The 12,968-nt window shown below is 38.9% G+C and overlaps 1 protein-coding gene across 3 annotated transcripts in view; it reads left to right on the top strand.

The window, feature by feature from the left end:
• The window catches only part of dapk1 (death-associated protein kinase 1), a 71,506-nt gene that overhangs the window by 40,070 nt on the left and 18,468 nt on the right, over nucleotides 1–12,968 (top strand). For all 3 annotated transcript variants that reach the window (XM_058375595.1, XM_058375596.1, XM_058375597.1), the window contains exons 12-18: nucleotides 2,784–2,903; nucleotides 6,043–6,141; nucleotides 7,462–7,560; nucleotides 9,169–9,267; nucleotides 10,106–10,303; nucleotides 10,749–10,946; nucleotides 12,469–12,567. In XM_058375595.1, the coding sequence (XP_058231578.1) occupies nucleotides 2,784–2,903; nucleotides 6,043–6,141; nucleotides 7,462–7,560; nucleotides 9,169–9,267; nucleotides 10,106–10,303; nucleotides 10,749–10,946; nucleotides 12,469–12,567 (912 nt within the window). The remainder of the gene's footprint in view (nucleotides 1–2,783; nucleotides 2,904–6,042; nucleotides 6,142–7,461; nucleotides 7,561–9,168; nucleotides 9,268–10,105; nucleotides 10,304–10,748; nucleotides 10,947–12,468; nucleotides 12,568–12,968) is intronic.

The following is a 12,968-nucleotide window of genomic DNA, read 5'->3' as shown; positions in this document are numbered from 1 at the left end:
CTTACTGGTACTACTGCTGCTCTTACTGGTACTACTGCTGCTCTTACTGGTACTACTACTACTGCTCTTACTGGTACTACTACTACTGCTGCTAATACTGCTACTATTACTAATGCTCTTACTGCTGCTGCTACTTCTGCTCTTACTACTACTACTACCTCTACTGCTGCTCTTGTTAATATTGAGACTATTCTGTTGCTGCTACAACTACTATAGTAATGACATATGTTTGACATTTTCATGCTGGCCATAAACACTACATATTTACAGAATGAGTTAATCAGACGTAAACTAGTGTGCAAGTAGCCAATGCTTACCATTAGCTAGAATTTGACTTGCTGACTAGTCTATTATGTTATCTGCTGGGATCAAAACTATTTTAACCTAGCAATAAAAAAAGAAATCACACTAGCTTAGTTAAATACTGAATATATATAAACTGAGCTCATTCAACTGATATATAGATTACAGGCATTCACTAGATGACAGAACTTTACAATGAACTAAAGATATCAATATTTTTCTCAGAACTGAAATTAAGTAAGAGTACACGTATATACTAAATTGCTAAAATTCTCAAACAACCTTCAGTTACGCAAGTTTTTTCCCCACTCCTGCATCTCTGATCATCATTGTGTTAAGTAAGGTGTATCCAGGAAATGAGCTCATGTGTTTGTGCGCTGTTGTGTGTCTGTGTGGGAGGGTTGATGGATAGTAGTGTGTTTTGCAAAGGAAATGGGCATGTGTCATCAATTATTCTTGTTAAGTTTTGACACCCATCCTGGTTTCTGTACAGTATATGATAGGTGCTTGTGAAAGCTACACGGTTATTATGCTTCACTCTAGCCATTAATTTCAAATGCAGAAGGCATCACTGTCATCTTGGGTTGCCAAATCCTGCTCTGGTTATGTAACTGCTGAGATGTCGCTCCTCATCTTCATTTCTCCGCCAGCGCTCATCTTGGCAAATTGGAGTAATGCAGTTAGAGCTCGTTCAGAGGCTGATCTGTCCTGCCGACTGTTTCAGTGACCTTTCTGTATTCGTTTTAGGAAATTAAGGAACTTGAAATCTCAAAGTTATGAGAATTTGGCTTGCTCTTGAAGGAAGCATAAGATACGGAGGATTTGGTTGTTAGCAGTACATTACTAACATTCAGGTCGGATATATCCTCCACAGCTGTGTGTGTGTAAATAGAAAGAGAGAGACTGTGTGTGTGAGTATGAGAGTGAGGGGGTGTGTGTGTGTGTGTGTGTGTGAGAGAGAGAGAGAGAGAGTGAGTGAGTGAGTGTATGAGTGTGTGTGTGTATAGAAACAGAGAGACTGTGTGTGTGTATGTGGGTGAGGGTGAGTGTGTGTGTGTGAGAGTCTCTCTCTCTATCTCTATGTGTGTGTGTGTATGTGAGAGAATGAGAGTGAGGGTCAGTCTGTGTGTGTGTGTGTGAGAGTGAGAGAATGAGAGTGAGGGTCAGTGTGTGTGTGTGAGGGTGTGTGTGAGTGAGACAGCGAAAGAGTGAGTGTGTGTTCCCAAGCTGTGGAATGCAGCAGTGTCCACATGGCTGCACACATACACCCTTTAGAGTGCTTTTACTCACTTCTCTTCATTCTGTTCCCTGCTTTCTCTCTTCTCCCCCACTTCCTCGTTCTGAGGCTTGCTTGTCAAGCCTGTCAGCTTTTGTTTGAAGGTTATGAACTCACATAACAGTGTAACCATCATCTAAATCAGAGGAGCAGACTCTCCCCCCCACCCCCACCCTCCACCATCCGCCCTCCCCCTTCCCCCTCCCTGCATTACTCAATAGGATTAGCCGAATACACTCCTTATTGGTTTGGAGTTTGACTGTTAAACAGCAGCAAGAAACAAGATTGAGGCATAACTGTGACTGTTAAAGGAGATTTGGCATTGTTTTCTCACCAGCAGTTCTTTCAAACATAACAATCCCTGTTATTCCTGTGCAAAAATTTCAATTCTTTGATGCTTTTGAGCTGTGTTTAAAATCTTCTATCAGCTTAGCTGCATCCCAAATGACTTCACACTGTGCACTATATACTCTACCTGGTTTGATGACAAATTACATCATGAACACATAACGCTGCTTGCTTTAGCGGAATATGTTGAATCTTTCCAAACGTTGAACAATGAAGCACACAATGTGGGATAATCTGAAAGACATTTCTAAGATGTCTTGCTCAGTGGCATGTCATCAGCCATCTTGAAATTTTTATCTCCTCCAGCATCGGTGCCTGGTAGCCCCTTCCCACTATTTAAGCAAACCTGTGACAACTGAGTGCATGAAGTGTCTAAAATTTCATACTGCATTTGAATAAGTGCATCGTCCAGGTCCTAGAAGTGATCTTCTTCTTGGTGGAATTTTCAGTGTGGATATACTACTGACATTATTTATACTACGAAATAGCAAAGAATAACACATAAATATGCGATTTGGGATGCACATATGTTTATACTGCCGACTGTGGAAAAAGTGGTGAAGTGTTTTGATTTGGAAAATCAGAATCCTAAGTAGATTGTTAAATATTTTGGAATATTTTCAACCTATTCATTGTGAGTTTCAAGGTCCCAGTCTGAAATTTATTTATTCATGTATTCCTTTATCCATCCATCCATCCATTTATTTATTTGTTTGTTTAATTTATAGGGTATACTCTATTCTACTCCTCATTGCTTACTTATAATATTTGTGATTGCTTTCCGTTTCCAGATTTTTCACTAACATGTATACCATGAGAATATACATCCTAGTCACAGTAATTGTTTCCTATTCAGGATGAAGAAGACTCATTTGTGATCAAGGCCATCATCCACGCCATCAACGACGACAACGTGCCGGGTCTGAAGCACCTCTTAGGTTCTCTGACGAGCTACGACATCAACCAGCCCAATAAGGTGAGACATCCGAACAGAGAAAACAAAGCAAAAAAAGTAAACACAGAAGGAAACTGAGTCGAATTCTCAGGAATCCTGTTCAGGAGTACCTGCTTGGCTTCATTCCAAATGGAGCGGCAGCCAAGACGAGCTCGATTGACCAGCCGATAAGCGTCTCGGTTACACTACTTTATGACGTCGGAGTCGTTTTTTCATGGCGTCTTTTAAGAGCAGCATTGATATTCAGCGTGCCTGATTACGGAGGTTTTGAACTCTGTCTTATTCAGTGTAGTTTTCAGTTCATTCCTAATTATAATGTATGAGAAGGTTTGAATAGAGTTTGACTGTTCATTATAATCTGATTAATCACGTTTTGGCTGTGTGTGTTAGTGTGATGAGGTCAGGGATAAAGAAAGTGTGGGTGTACAAGTTGATTTAACGTCACAAAAATGTCTGTTCAATAGCAAAAACATCTTGTTAAAAATCTATTTATTTTAAATACCTGCATTTAACCTATTGCGTTCGTTTTTGTCATTTGTGTTGAATGCTAGCAGGTTGTTGTTATTAGCCTCTATCAAGGTTGGACACATCATTAAATGAATAACATACAGATTTTGTGTCTTAGCTGTTAGCTTGTCATTTGTATTTGCCTGGAGGCTGCCTGCTCCACTACACACATTGCCCTTAGGTGCAGTATAGTAAAAACGATCTATATTTAATCCATTTGTAGATCAGGAACGTGCTTATAGTTTATGGAAATACTGACAAAAAAGTGTACAGGACAAAGCCGTTACGTAACACGTATACTAGAGACACGTACGGTACTTCAGCTCTGAGTTAAAGGTAGAGACGGAAAATAAAGACACTAGACAAAGCTAGAGTCAGATACTGTGTTTCACGTGTAAATACTGCATCTTCTAGTCAAAACGTTGGCCAGTGATTTACTGACTTTGTGTCGAGGTCAAAACGGGATTAGAGACTTTGTTAGAAGAGAATTATGTAGACAATATAGACTGCATTTCATGATTTTGAATCACACAAAGCAAAGTTTCAGTTGTTTACAGGAGCACACTGGAAACAAAATGACAGGTGTATAGGATAAAAGGGTCTTTTTCTTCTTTTTTATCATCACCATGAAGGTACAGCATTAGCTTTTGTTATATAACTTTCCCATGTACAGGCTTGTTTATAGCTTGGTAAAACTTTTTCTCAAGGGCATTTTTCAGAACGCTCCCTAACACCTGCATGTCTTCTGTATGACAGCTCATAAAGCTACATAAACATTTTCTAAGTTTAAGTCTGCTTTTATTTGTTTTGATGTCAGGCTGACCTAACGCCCGATTCTTGTTGACGAAAGGTTGACGGTCCGATTTACTGTGGAGCGCCACGACAGCTGACTTTGAAGTTTAATTACTTGTGGTATTGTGATGACGAACGTGACTGAAGTCGTACGTCAAAAGCACAGGGTCAAAGAAAATATATGTTACTCTGTCATTATGGCGTTGTGATTGTTCCAGGTAAGAAGAGCATTGTGCCAGGTAACGATGTTACGCAGCAGGTTTTCATACTGAAGATGTTGCCAGTAATTCGAGGAAACACTAAAAAGAAAATCTTTTGGAAGTAGTCACACGTGTTCAGTTTTTTAATAATATTCCTAGTCACGTCACATCATTATTATTATTATTATTATTATTATTATTATTATTAAATGACTCTGACTTAGCAGAAGTACAGTACCAATATAACTCAGACTCTGTGATTTTGAAAAAAGCCTTGATAAATGTTAGCTACTAATGTGTAGCTTTGTCAGTCATCATGAAGAATTCGTGTTGGTGTTATAACCACTGTTTAGTAAAGTGATACTTGTAGGTCTAACATCTAAATCTTTCAGGATAGCTGTAAAGTAGTAATGTAGCATATATACACTATATTGCCAAAAGTTTTGGGACGTCTGCATTTACATGCACATGACTGTAATATGGAGTTGGCCCACCCTTTGCAGCTATAACAGCTTCAACTATTCCAGGAAGGCTTTCCACAAGGTTTAGGAGTGTTTGTGGGAAATTTTGACCATTCCTCTAGAAGTGCATTTGTGAGGTCAGGCACTGATGTTGGATGAGAAGGGCTGGCTCCTACTCTAATTCATCCCAAAGGTGTTCATCAGGTTGAGGTCAGGAGTCTGTGCAGGCCAGTGAAGTTCCTTCACACCAAACTCACTCATCCATGTCTTTATGGACCTTGCTTTTTTGCACTGGTGTGCAGTCATGTTGGAACAGGAAGGGGTCATCCCCAAACTGTTTCACAAAGTTGGGAGGATGAAATTGTCTTGGTATGCTGAAACATTGAGTTCCTATTCACTGGAACTAAGTGGCCAAGCCCAACCTCCAACCATGATTTGGAGGGGTGTCGCAAAACATTTGGCAATATTCTTTCTAAATGTTCTACATCAAGGGTGTCTAATGTTTAGTGCTGTGTTGCATCATCATTTCACTAGTCAAGCTTTTCCTGATGTTCCATTTGAAATTAATTTTTTTAGAACATTCTGTGTAATGGGGAAAGTTATTTGAAGAAGCATTTGCTGTTACATCAGTTGTCATTTTAACAAAACAGCTTTATGCTCTCTGGTTGAGATACTGCAGAAGTGATCGTGTTTGTCTTTAAGGAGAAAGAAAGAGATAAGAGGGGGCGGCGAGGAGACTCTAATCTATCCAGCAGCGTGAGAAAAGAAGAAGCGGGGCTTGTTGATTGCCTGGTTTGGAGCTGTCCAGTTGTGTGTGTGTGTGCGCTCACTCTAAAGAGCATTCCCAGGGCTCATGCATTTATGCATGCCGGAGATCACCTCCAGTCACATATAAACAGCTGTAATCATGGGCGTCAGCAAGAGCATTTAAGCAACCACGTTTAAGCCGAGTTCTGCAGAAAGCCTGCTTTCCACAATGAAAACTACAATGCAAAAATGGCAGAATGATTAAGGCTCATTTGAATTACAAAGAATGTAAGAGTGACTGATTAATTAGAGACATGTTTGTATTACCTGTCCTGCTACGAGGAACGGCTGGAACTCTGCGTGAGATTAATCAAGCGTTACTGTTTCTCTCCATCTCTGTGTGTGTGTGCGTCGGTGTGCCTCTGTGTGTTTGTGTGCGTTTGTGTGCTTCAGCATGGAACGCCTCCACTCCTGATCGCAGCTGGCTGTGGAAACATCCAGATCATAGACGTTTTGATGAGAAAAGGAGCGGAGATCCAAGTTCTTGACAAGGTGTGTCCTTATTCCCCACCACTTAGTCTGTGAAACACACTCCCTCTGTTCCTTAGTGTATTCATTATAGTTCTCACTTCACTTTGAAAAAAAGAAATAATCATTTTTATTTCTTTAGTTTCCGACTGACAAACACCACCCTCTGACCTGAGATCATTAATAAATTAATGTCTATTAATATGGTCTATATAACACAAGGGACAAATGCAACAACATTAAATTGCATTAAATAAACCCTATTTTATTTAATAAAAAGATTATCATCCCCTAACATTAAGGCCAGGCATGACCAGGTTGTGTTCACTAAGTGCATTTGATTCAAACACACAGGTTTCTACTGTCAGGTGAAGCTCCCTGATTGACTAAAAACATATCAACTGCAAGACTTTGGTTTTACTAATAGAAATATTTAGGAAAGCACCAGGTGAAAAGGTTTTAGAATTTCAGACTAAGCTTAAATGTCTTCTAGCTTTGTGAGTATCTGATATTGTTTACCCTGTACTCGTTATTAAATAGTCTTGTAGGTGACTTGGTGTTAAAAAGCAATAATTCAGATCAGATTTCTTTAGTTAGTTAGTTGGTAACTAGTCAGCCTATTGTCAGAAAATCTGCAGTTCAAATCCCACTGATGCAACTTTGTCTGAGATTTTCAAGAGAGCACAATTATTCTCTCCCCTGCCGATCATTGTGTCACTAGCCGACTACTAATTGTGGCCACCTTTCAGCTCAGGTATGTGGAATAGGTTAGACAGCACTTTCCTCCAGCAGCCGTTGAGAAAGCTGCAGTGACTGCCTTCACACGTCTCAGAGGAAGCATGTGCTAGCTTTGATCCTCCCCGGTTGGTAGCTGTGATAACGCAGAGCTTTTTGCACGCTAGTATTTGTGCTAGTACACTAGTGGTTAGTTCTGCTTCATTTGTTTTTACATGCAGGAATTCTGTTAATTAGCCTGCGGTTGCAGCTGCGGTGCCATGCGGGTGCTAATAAGCAGTTATAATGCAAGTACAGTAAAGCTTCTTTTAAAGCAGAAAACCAAAGACCGGGTTTTTACGCCATTGCAGTGCTGCTTAATGGTGTATGACCGTTCTACCTCATTTTTTTGGCTTGTACGTTTATGCCTTCAGACATATGTACATAAAACACAAGGGTTGTTTAAACTGCTATTACAGAGTATTATGCCATCTGACAAGAGTTTAGTATATGGATGGACTTTATTGCTGGGTTGATGTTTAAAGAGGTTTTAAAAACCAGTTTCTTGTGCAAATAAAAAGTGAAGGGCTTTTCGATGCAGCCAAAATAGCCTGGTTTTCTGTCTCACAGTCTGGAGCCAACGCTATCTACTATGCAGCTCGACACGGCCATGTGGAGACCTTGAAATTCCTCCATGAAAAGAAGTGCCCTCTGGACATCCAAGATAAGGTGCCTCTCTCTCTCTCTCTCACTCACTCACTCACTCACTCACTCACTCACTCACTCACTCACTCACTTGCACTTGTCCTCTCACACACACACACACATATATACATTGCAATCACTAATAGTCTTCTGGCAAAGGCTACATCTGAGAATTTTCTTCCCCATCCTTCCATATATGACACATTTTCACCTTTTCCTGCTTTCCCTTTTCGCAGTTTCTATGGTCTCTTTGGACTTTTCGCAGTTTCCATGGTCACTCGCCGGGCTGAGAGCCGCTCGCTCTATAAAATAATCGTTGCTCTGTTTACAAAAGCACCTCTCTAGACTCAAGAGCACGCTCAGGCATACCAAATTGCAACATGAAGTGCTGTCGAGTTTCTGAAACACAACAAAGAGTCACGCTTTTCAGTGCGTGTTACTTTATTAGCGATGGAAATTGCAAGCCTGCACGGTTCCACGAGCCTGAAGTAAAGTAGCCCCACTAAATGCTCTTATGGCTCTAGTCGTGTTAACATATAACTCTCTTGTTGGGAAAGATATTTAAGCTATTTTTGAAAGTGTGTGATTTATGGTATAAGACAGACCATAAATGAACTGTCATGCATGGGGTTTACCTTTGAGGTAAAGGTCTAGATATTTCTAGAAGTTCACTGACTGATATTTTGAATTAAAAGGGTTCAAATGTTAGGGTTAATGATAAATATGCTAGATTATTAAATTAAGGTAATTAGGAAAGGAGAGTCAAAGACAATGTCATAGTAAAATGCTAATACATAGAGCAATGTTTCTTTATTTTTTTTCCAGCCAGGGACTCTTAAATGTAAAATAACTCATATAAATAGATTTGCTACTTGTGATAATGTAACTCTTTATTGCAGCCATATAGCCTTGTGGTCCTGAACTTTCCACTGAACACATTGTTGTTGTTATTTATATTGTTATTAGATACATGTCTACATTAGTCTTTTTGTTTTCGGTTTAATTGATCGATAACTCAATGAGCTCAACACTTAATGATAATAACACAAACTAAATAGAACCAGCATCAAGTGTTGGGGATTAAGACGGGACAACATGACCCCTTTCTCTTTCCATTAAGTATTTTGTTACACTTTACAAAAAAAAAATGAAAATAAATAAAGCAAGTTATATGAGGATATTTCAGTAGAATTTCTTAGTTTCCTAAGAGGATTTCTCAAATGAAATGGATTTGTCTCCATTTCAAATAACGTACTCTAGAAAGATTAGAATTAACTGAGTAAAGCCATAATGAGATTTTGCAAAACGCTGAAATAAAGATGATGAAATGTTGAAGACTTTGTAACCCTTCGTAAAGCACAGATTACGATTCAAAAGTATATGAGGAAAGTGTTTTACAAATCAAATAACCCATTAAATAAATTCCTATAATGAAAGTTACTTTAAAGCTGCAATTAAGGCCTTCATGAATCATATAAAGTAAAAAAAAAAAAAATGATTGAAGTTCAGAATTATATGCTGATCTTTCTTGTCATGACTTTCTCAAATAGCTCACTTAGCCGTATTAAACCTTTAACATAGCAGTCAGCATATAATGATTATTCCAGCTTCTTTTTTCTTTTTGTGATGCAGTCAGGGGAGACGGCTCTACACGTGGCTGCGCGATATGGCAACGTGGATGTAGTTCAGTATCTTTGCAGTATTCATGCCAACCCTGACCTGACAGACCGGGTGAGTAACACCAGAGGGACGGGAAAGTACAAAATCTTTTACTTTAAAAAAGAGGATTTTCGTAGTACACACAGTATTATGTTGTTTGATATGGAGCTCCAAAGAAAAATTCATTAAAGCAGTAGATGTTGGCTGTACTGTAGTGACAAAAAAAAAAATTTAGAAGGCAGGTTATACGTCATGATCATTATTTAGTATTCACCCCCCTCCCTTGAACATTGCCTCATTTACTACCAGGAAGTGTAATGGTTTACACAGAAATGGTGAGTAATTGTTCATAATGTATACTAATGACTTTTTCAAGCAAAGTTTCATTCTTCTGTATTACAGTATTTGTTGGATTTTGGGGAATGGGGATAATTATGACCTTTTTCACGTTCTGTGGTCGTTTTCATGCAAGCAGCCCTTGCAGAATGTGGTGCAAATATCATGCAAGAACTTGATAATTATGCTCAAACAGCTTGGCTAAAGCTGAAAGCACAGAAAGCAGTGATTTATTACTCCACAGCAATGGCACACAGATTTTGGCTAATCATGTTTGTGCTTCGTTTCATTTGGCAAGCACACAAACCTTCAGTACACAAATTACAGCTGTTCAATCCCAATATTTCAAAATGACATGAACAGATACATGAACACAAGATATTTACTTTCATATATGGATTTGAAATATGAAATACTGTTATGTCACAATGCTTTTTTCTGTTCAGGTATCTTTCTAGCTCTCTCTAGCCAATTAAAAATGATCACTTTTGGGTGAAGCATTGCATTAGGGATTTAAAAAAAAAAAAAAGAAGCTCTTCTGTGATTAACACTTTCATTTCTTATTGTCCTTCAGGAGCAGGAGACTCCTCTGCACTGTGCAGCATGGCACGGGTACTCGGCAGTGGCGCGGGCTCTGTGTCAAGTTGGCTGTAATGTTAACGCCCGTAACCGTGAGGGTGAGAGCCCACTGCTTACCGCATCGGCCCGTGGCTTCCGCGACATTGTCGAGTGCTTGCTGGAGCATGGGGCTGACATAGACTCCACTGATAAGGTAAACTCACACACAGGATAAGCAACAGTGAATATGAGTGCTGTCTAGATGAATAACATGCTAAGCTCAGAGCTCTTATTATAAGACACTAGGTATATGAGCATTTGTTATGTAATAGGGATGCTCCTATATACCAGCACTTCAGTGCCCTTAAAATATAATGAATTATTCACTCTGAACAAAGCTGCTATAAAAGCGATATGGATTTTAAACAGCTGTACATTATAGAAGCACTTTAGTTTCACTAAATATATCAAGAGACAAAATGTCTAAATTGAATTCGGACATGGATATATCACATGGCATAGGAAGGTGAGCTCCTGTGATTGCAGGAGTTGTTTATTTCCTCTGAATGTATTAAGCATCTATAGTTTAGAGAAATGTCCCTTTGACTGTTTTCTTCTGTTATCAAGCCCTTTGTTTCGCATGCGATTGTGTGCTACAGGACAACCACATCGCGCTGCACATGGCCGTACGGAGGTGTCAGATCGAGGTGGTAAAGTGCCTCCTCAGCCACCACTGCTATGTGGACCACCAGGATCGCCATGGAAACACACCACTGCACATTGCCTGCAAGGATGGGAACCTGCCGTTGGTGGCGCTGCTCTGTGCTGCTAAAGCCAATTTGGACATTCCAAACAAGGTGAGTAAGGTGGAAAGCAGCATGCTTATGCAGAGTGACCATTTACTCAAGAAAAATTCAAACATTCAAGGGCACACCATTCTCGCAGTATTCATGAATCATCAGAAATTTGGTAGCACACACAAAACTACATAAAATGGTATATAATCACAAACTTTTCTGTTTTTCATTTTTTTTTTTTATGTTTCTTTAAAGACTAGTTTTAAGTAAAGGGACTATTTTCAGATCAGCTACTCCACATAAATACACATAGAGTATCATTGGATTTAATACAATACGTTTGAGTCATGTTTTATAAAAGTAGCTCTGACCAAAAAATATCTGCTATAATAAATCACAGGTTTTAAATTAATGTATTCAGTCTACTATAACTTAGACTAGGAATTTTATGGCAGATGATCTGTCTAAATATATTGACAATAGTGTGAGGTTTTCTGTAAGATGTTTAGTTCCCATTTTTAGAAGAAGGAGTCCTCAGTGTCTGTGGTAAAGCTGTAACTTTAGCTGCAACGTTTTCCATCATGGGAAAGTCGTCATGATGACAGCTTTGTGCTTTGGTGCAAGATTTAAGATTTTATTTGTCTCACACACAGTTTTTTTTATATATATATAACTGTGTGTATAAAACTTGAAGTGAAATAAAAAACTGACCGCTTCCTCCTCAGACTGTGCAAATAGATAACTATGTTAAGGAAAGATAAAATCTGCAAAATATACAATTGTGTTACAATAGAGTACACAATGTGCAGACTGAACAGAATAGGCAAAAAGTTTGCGGTTTCTCGGTAACATGACAACCTGCATCGTTTGTTGATTTATATCATATATACTTTCTTGTTAAGATGCTTGATTATTATGTGTAAAATTCAGACATTTATTTATTAATATTCATTCATTATGCAGCTGTATATACCGCATGTTTCCATCACTTTTCTAGAAGACAGTGTAGATGAGGGTTGAGGCTTTAACATAACTTTTAAAACACTTTTTATTTATGTAACTCGACAGGACCACTTTCAAAACGTGGACTAATATTCAACATTTTGTCCACAGGAATTCCTCTTACTTGATGGCTTAATGGAGTGCTATACTAAACAATTCGCTTTCCACTTCCTCCATTTCGCTTCTGTCCCCGCTTCCTTTCTTTGTGTTTTAGTTGTCTGCAGTAGTTCACCCATGGCATGATTTAAAGCCATTTGTTAAAGCTATGATCTGTTGAGCAAATGTACTTTTCGTTCTTTTGTCCTGAGTTTATTAGAAACAGCACTTCCATTAGCCAGCAGGCAGAAGATGGATGGCGGCTCTCATTCAAAGCTCGAACAAAATGTTATTAGTGTAAAATTGATCAGTCAGCGCCAGGGTTTTTTCTGAGCCATGAATGGAAAGTGTAGGGTTTATTTTGAAATGATTATTATTATTTCCATTTCAGCTTTTGGCATAGAATTTTGAGGATTTTAGGATACTGTTTCTCTGCATCCGGTATTGATGAGAAGTTAATCTTTGTTTTTTATATTCGTCACAGTTTGGGAAAACTCCTCTCCATGTGGCAGCGAGTAACGGAGGACTGGAGGTGGTGCGGCATCTCTGCGTGGCTGGAGCTAACACAGAGGCCATCACTAACGTGAGTCATGGGACATAGCCACTGGCTTTTCATAGAGCCAAGCTTTTGCATGTGTTACCAAACAGTTTCACCATCCTAAGGTACTTTCAAAAGTATAAGGACACAAGCAGATGACACTTCAGTTACATATATAAGTACACTAGCAAAGAAAATCTTAAGTATGAAGTAATGGAATGGTTTATCAGCAGTTACCTTTCACAACACCCCTGCACCATTACTAATATGAGTCATGCAACAAACCCACCAACGTTCAGACATTTTCAGTCAGAGTGGGTTGGGGTAATCAAAAACACTTACTTAAGTAACATTTGTTGTTACTTAAAACACAGATTCCCAACTAGAAACTGTAGATATTTGCAGAGAGTTAATGCAGAGAAAACCAGGATTGGGAACCTGTGTCT

Source organism: Hemibagrus wyckioides, linkage group LG22 (genome assembly GCF_019097595.1).
Source record: "Hemibagrus wyckioides isolate EC202008001 linkage group LG22, SWU_Hwy_1.0, whole genome shotgun sequence".
In the NCBI taxonomy this organism is placed as follows: Eukaryota; Metazoa; Chordata; class Actinopteri; order Siluriformes; family Bagridae; genus Hemibagrus; species Hemibagrus wyckioides.
The sequence above is the reverse complement of the archived record's forward strand: the minus strand, read 5'-3'. Positions and strand labels throughout refer to the sequence as shown.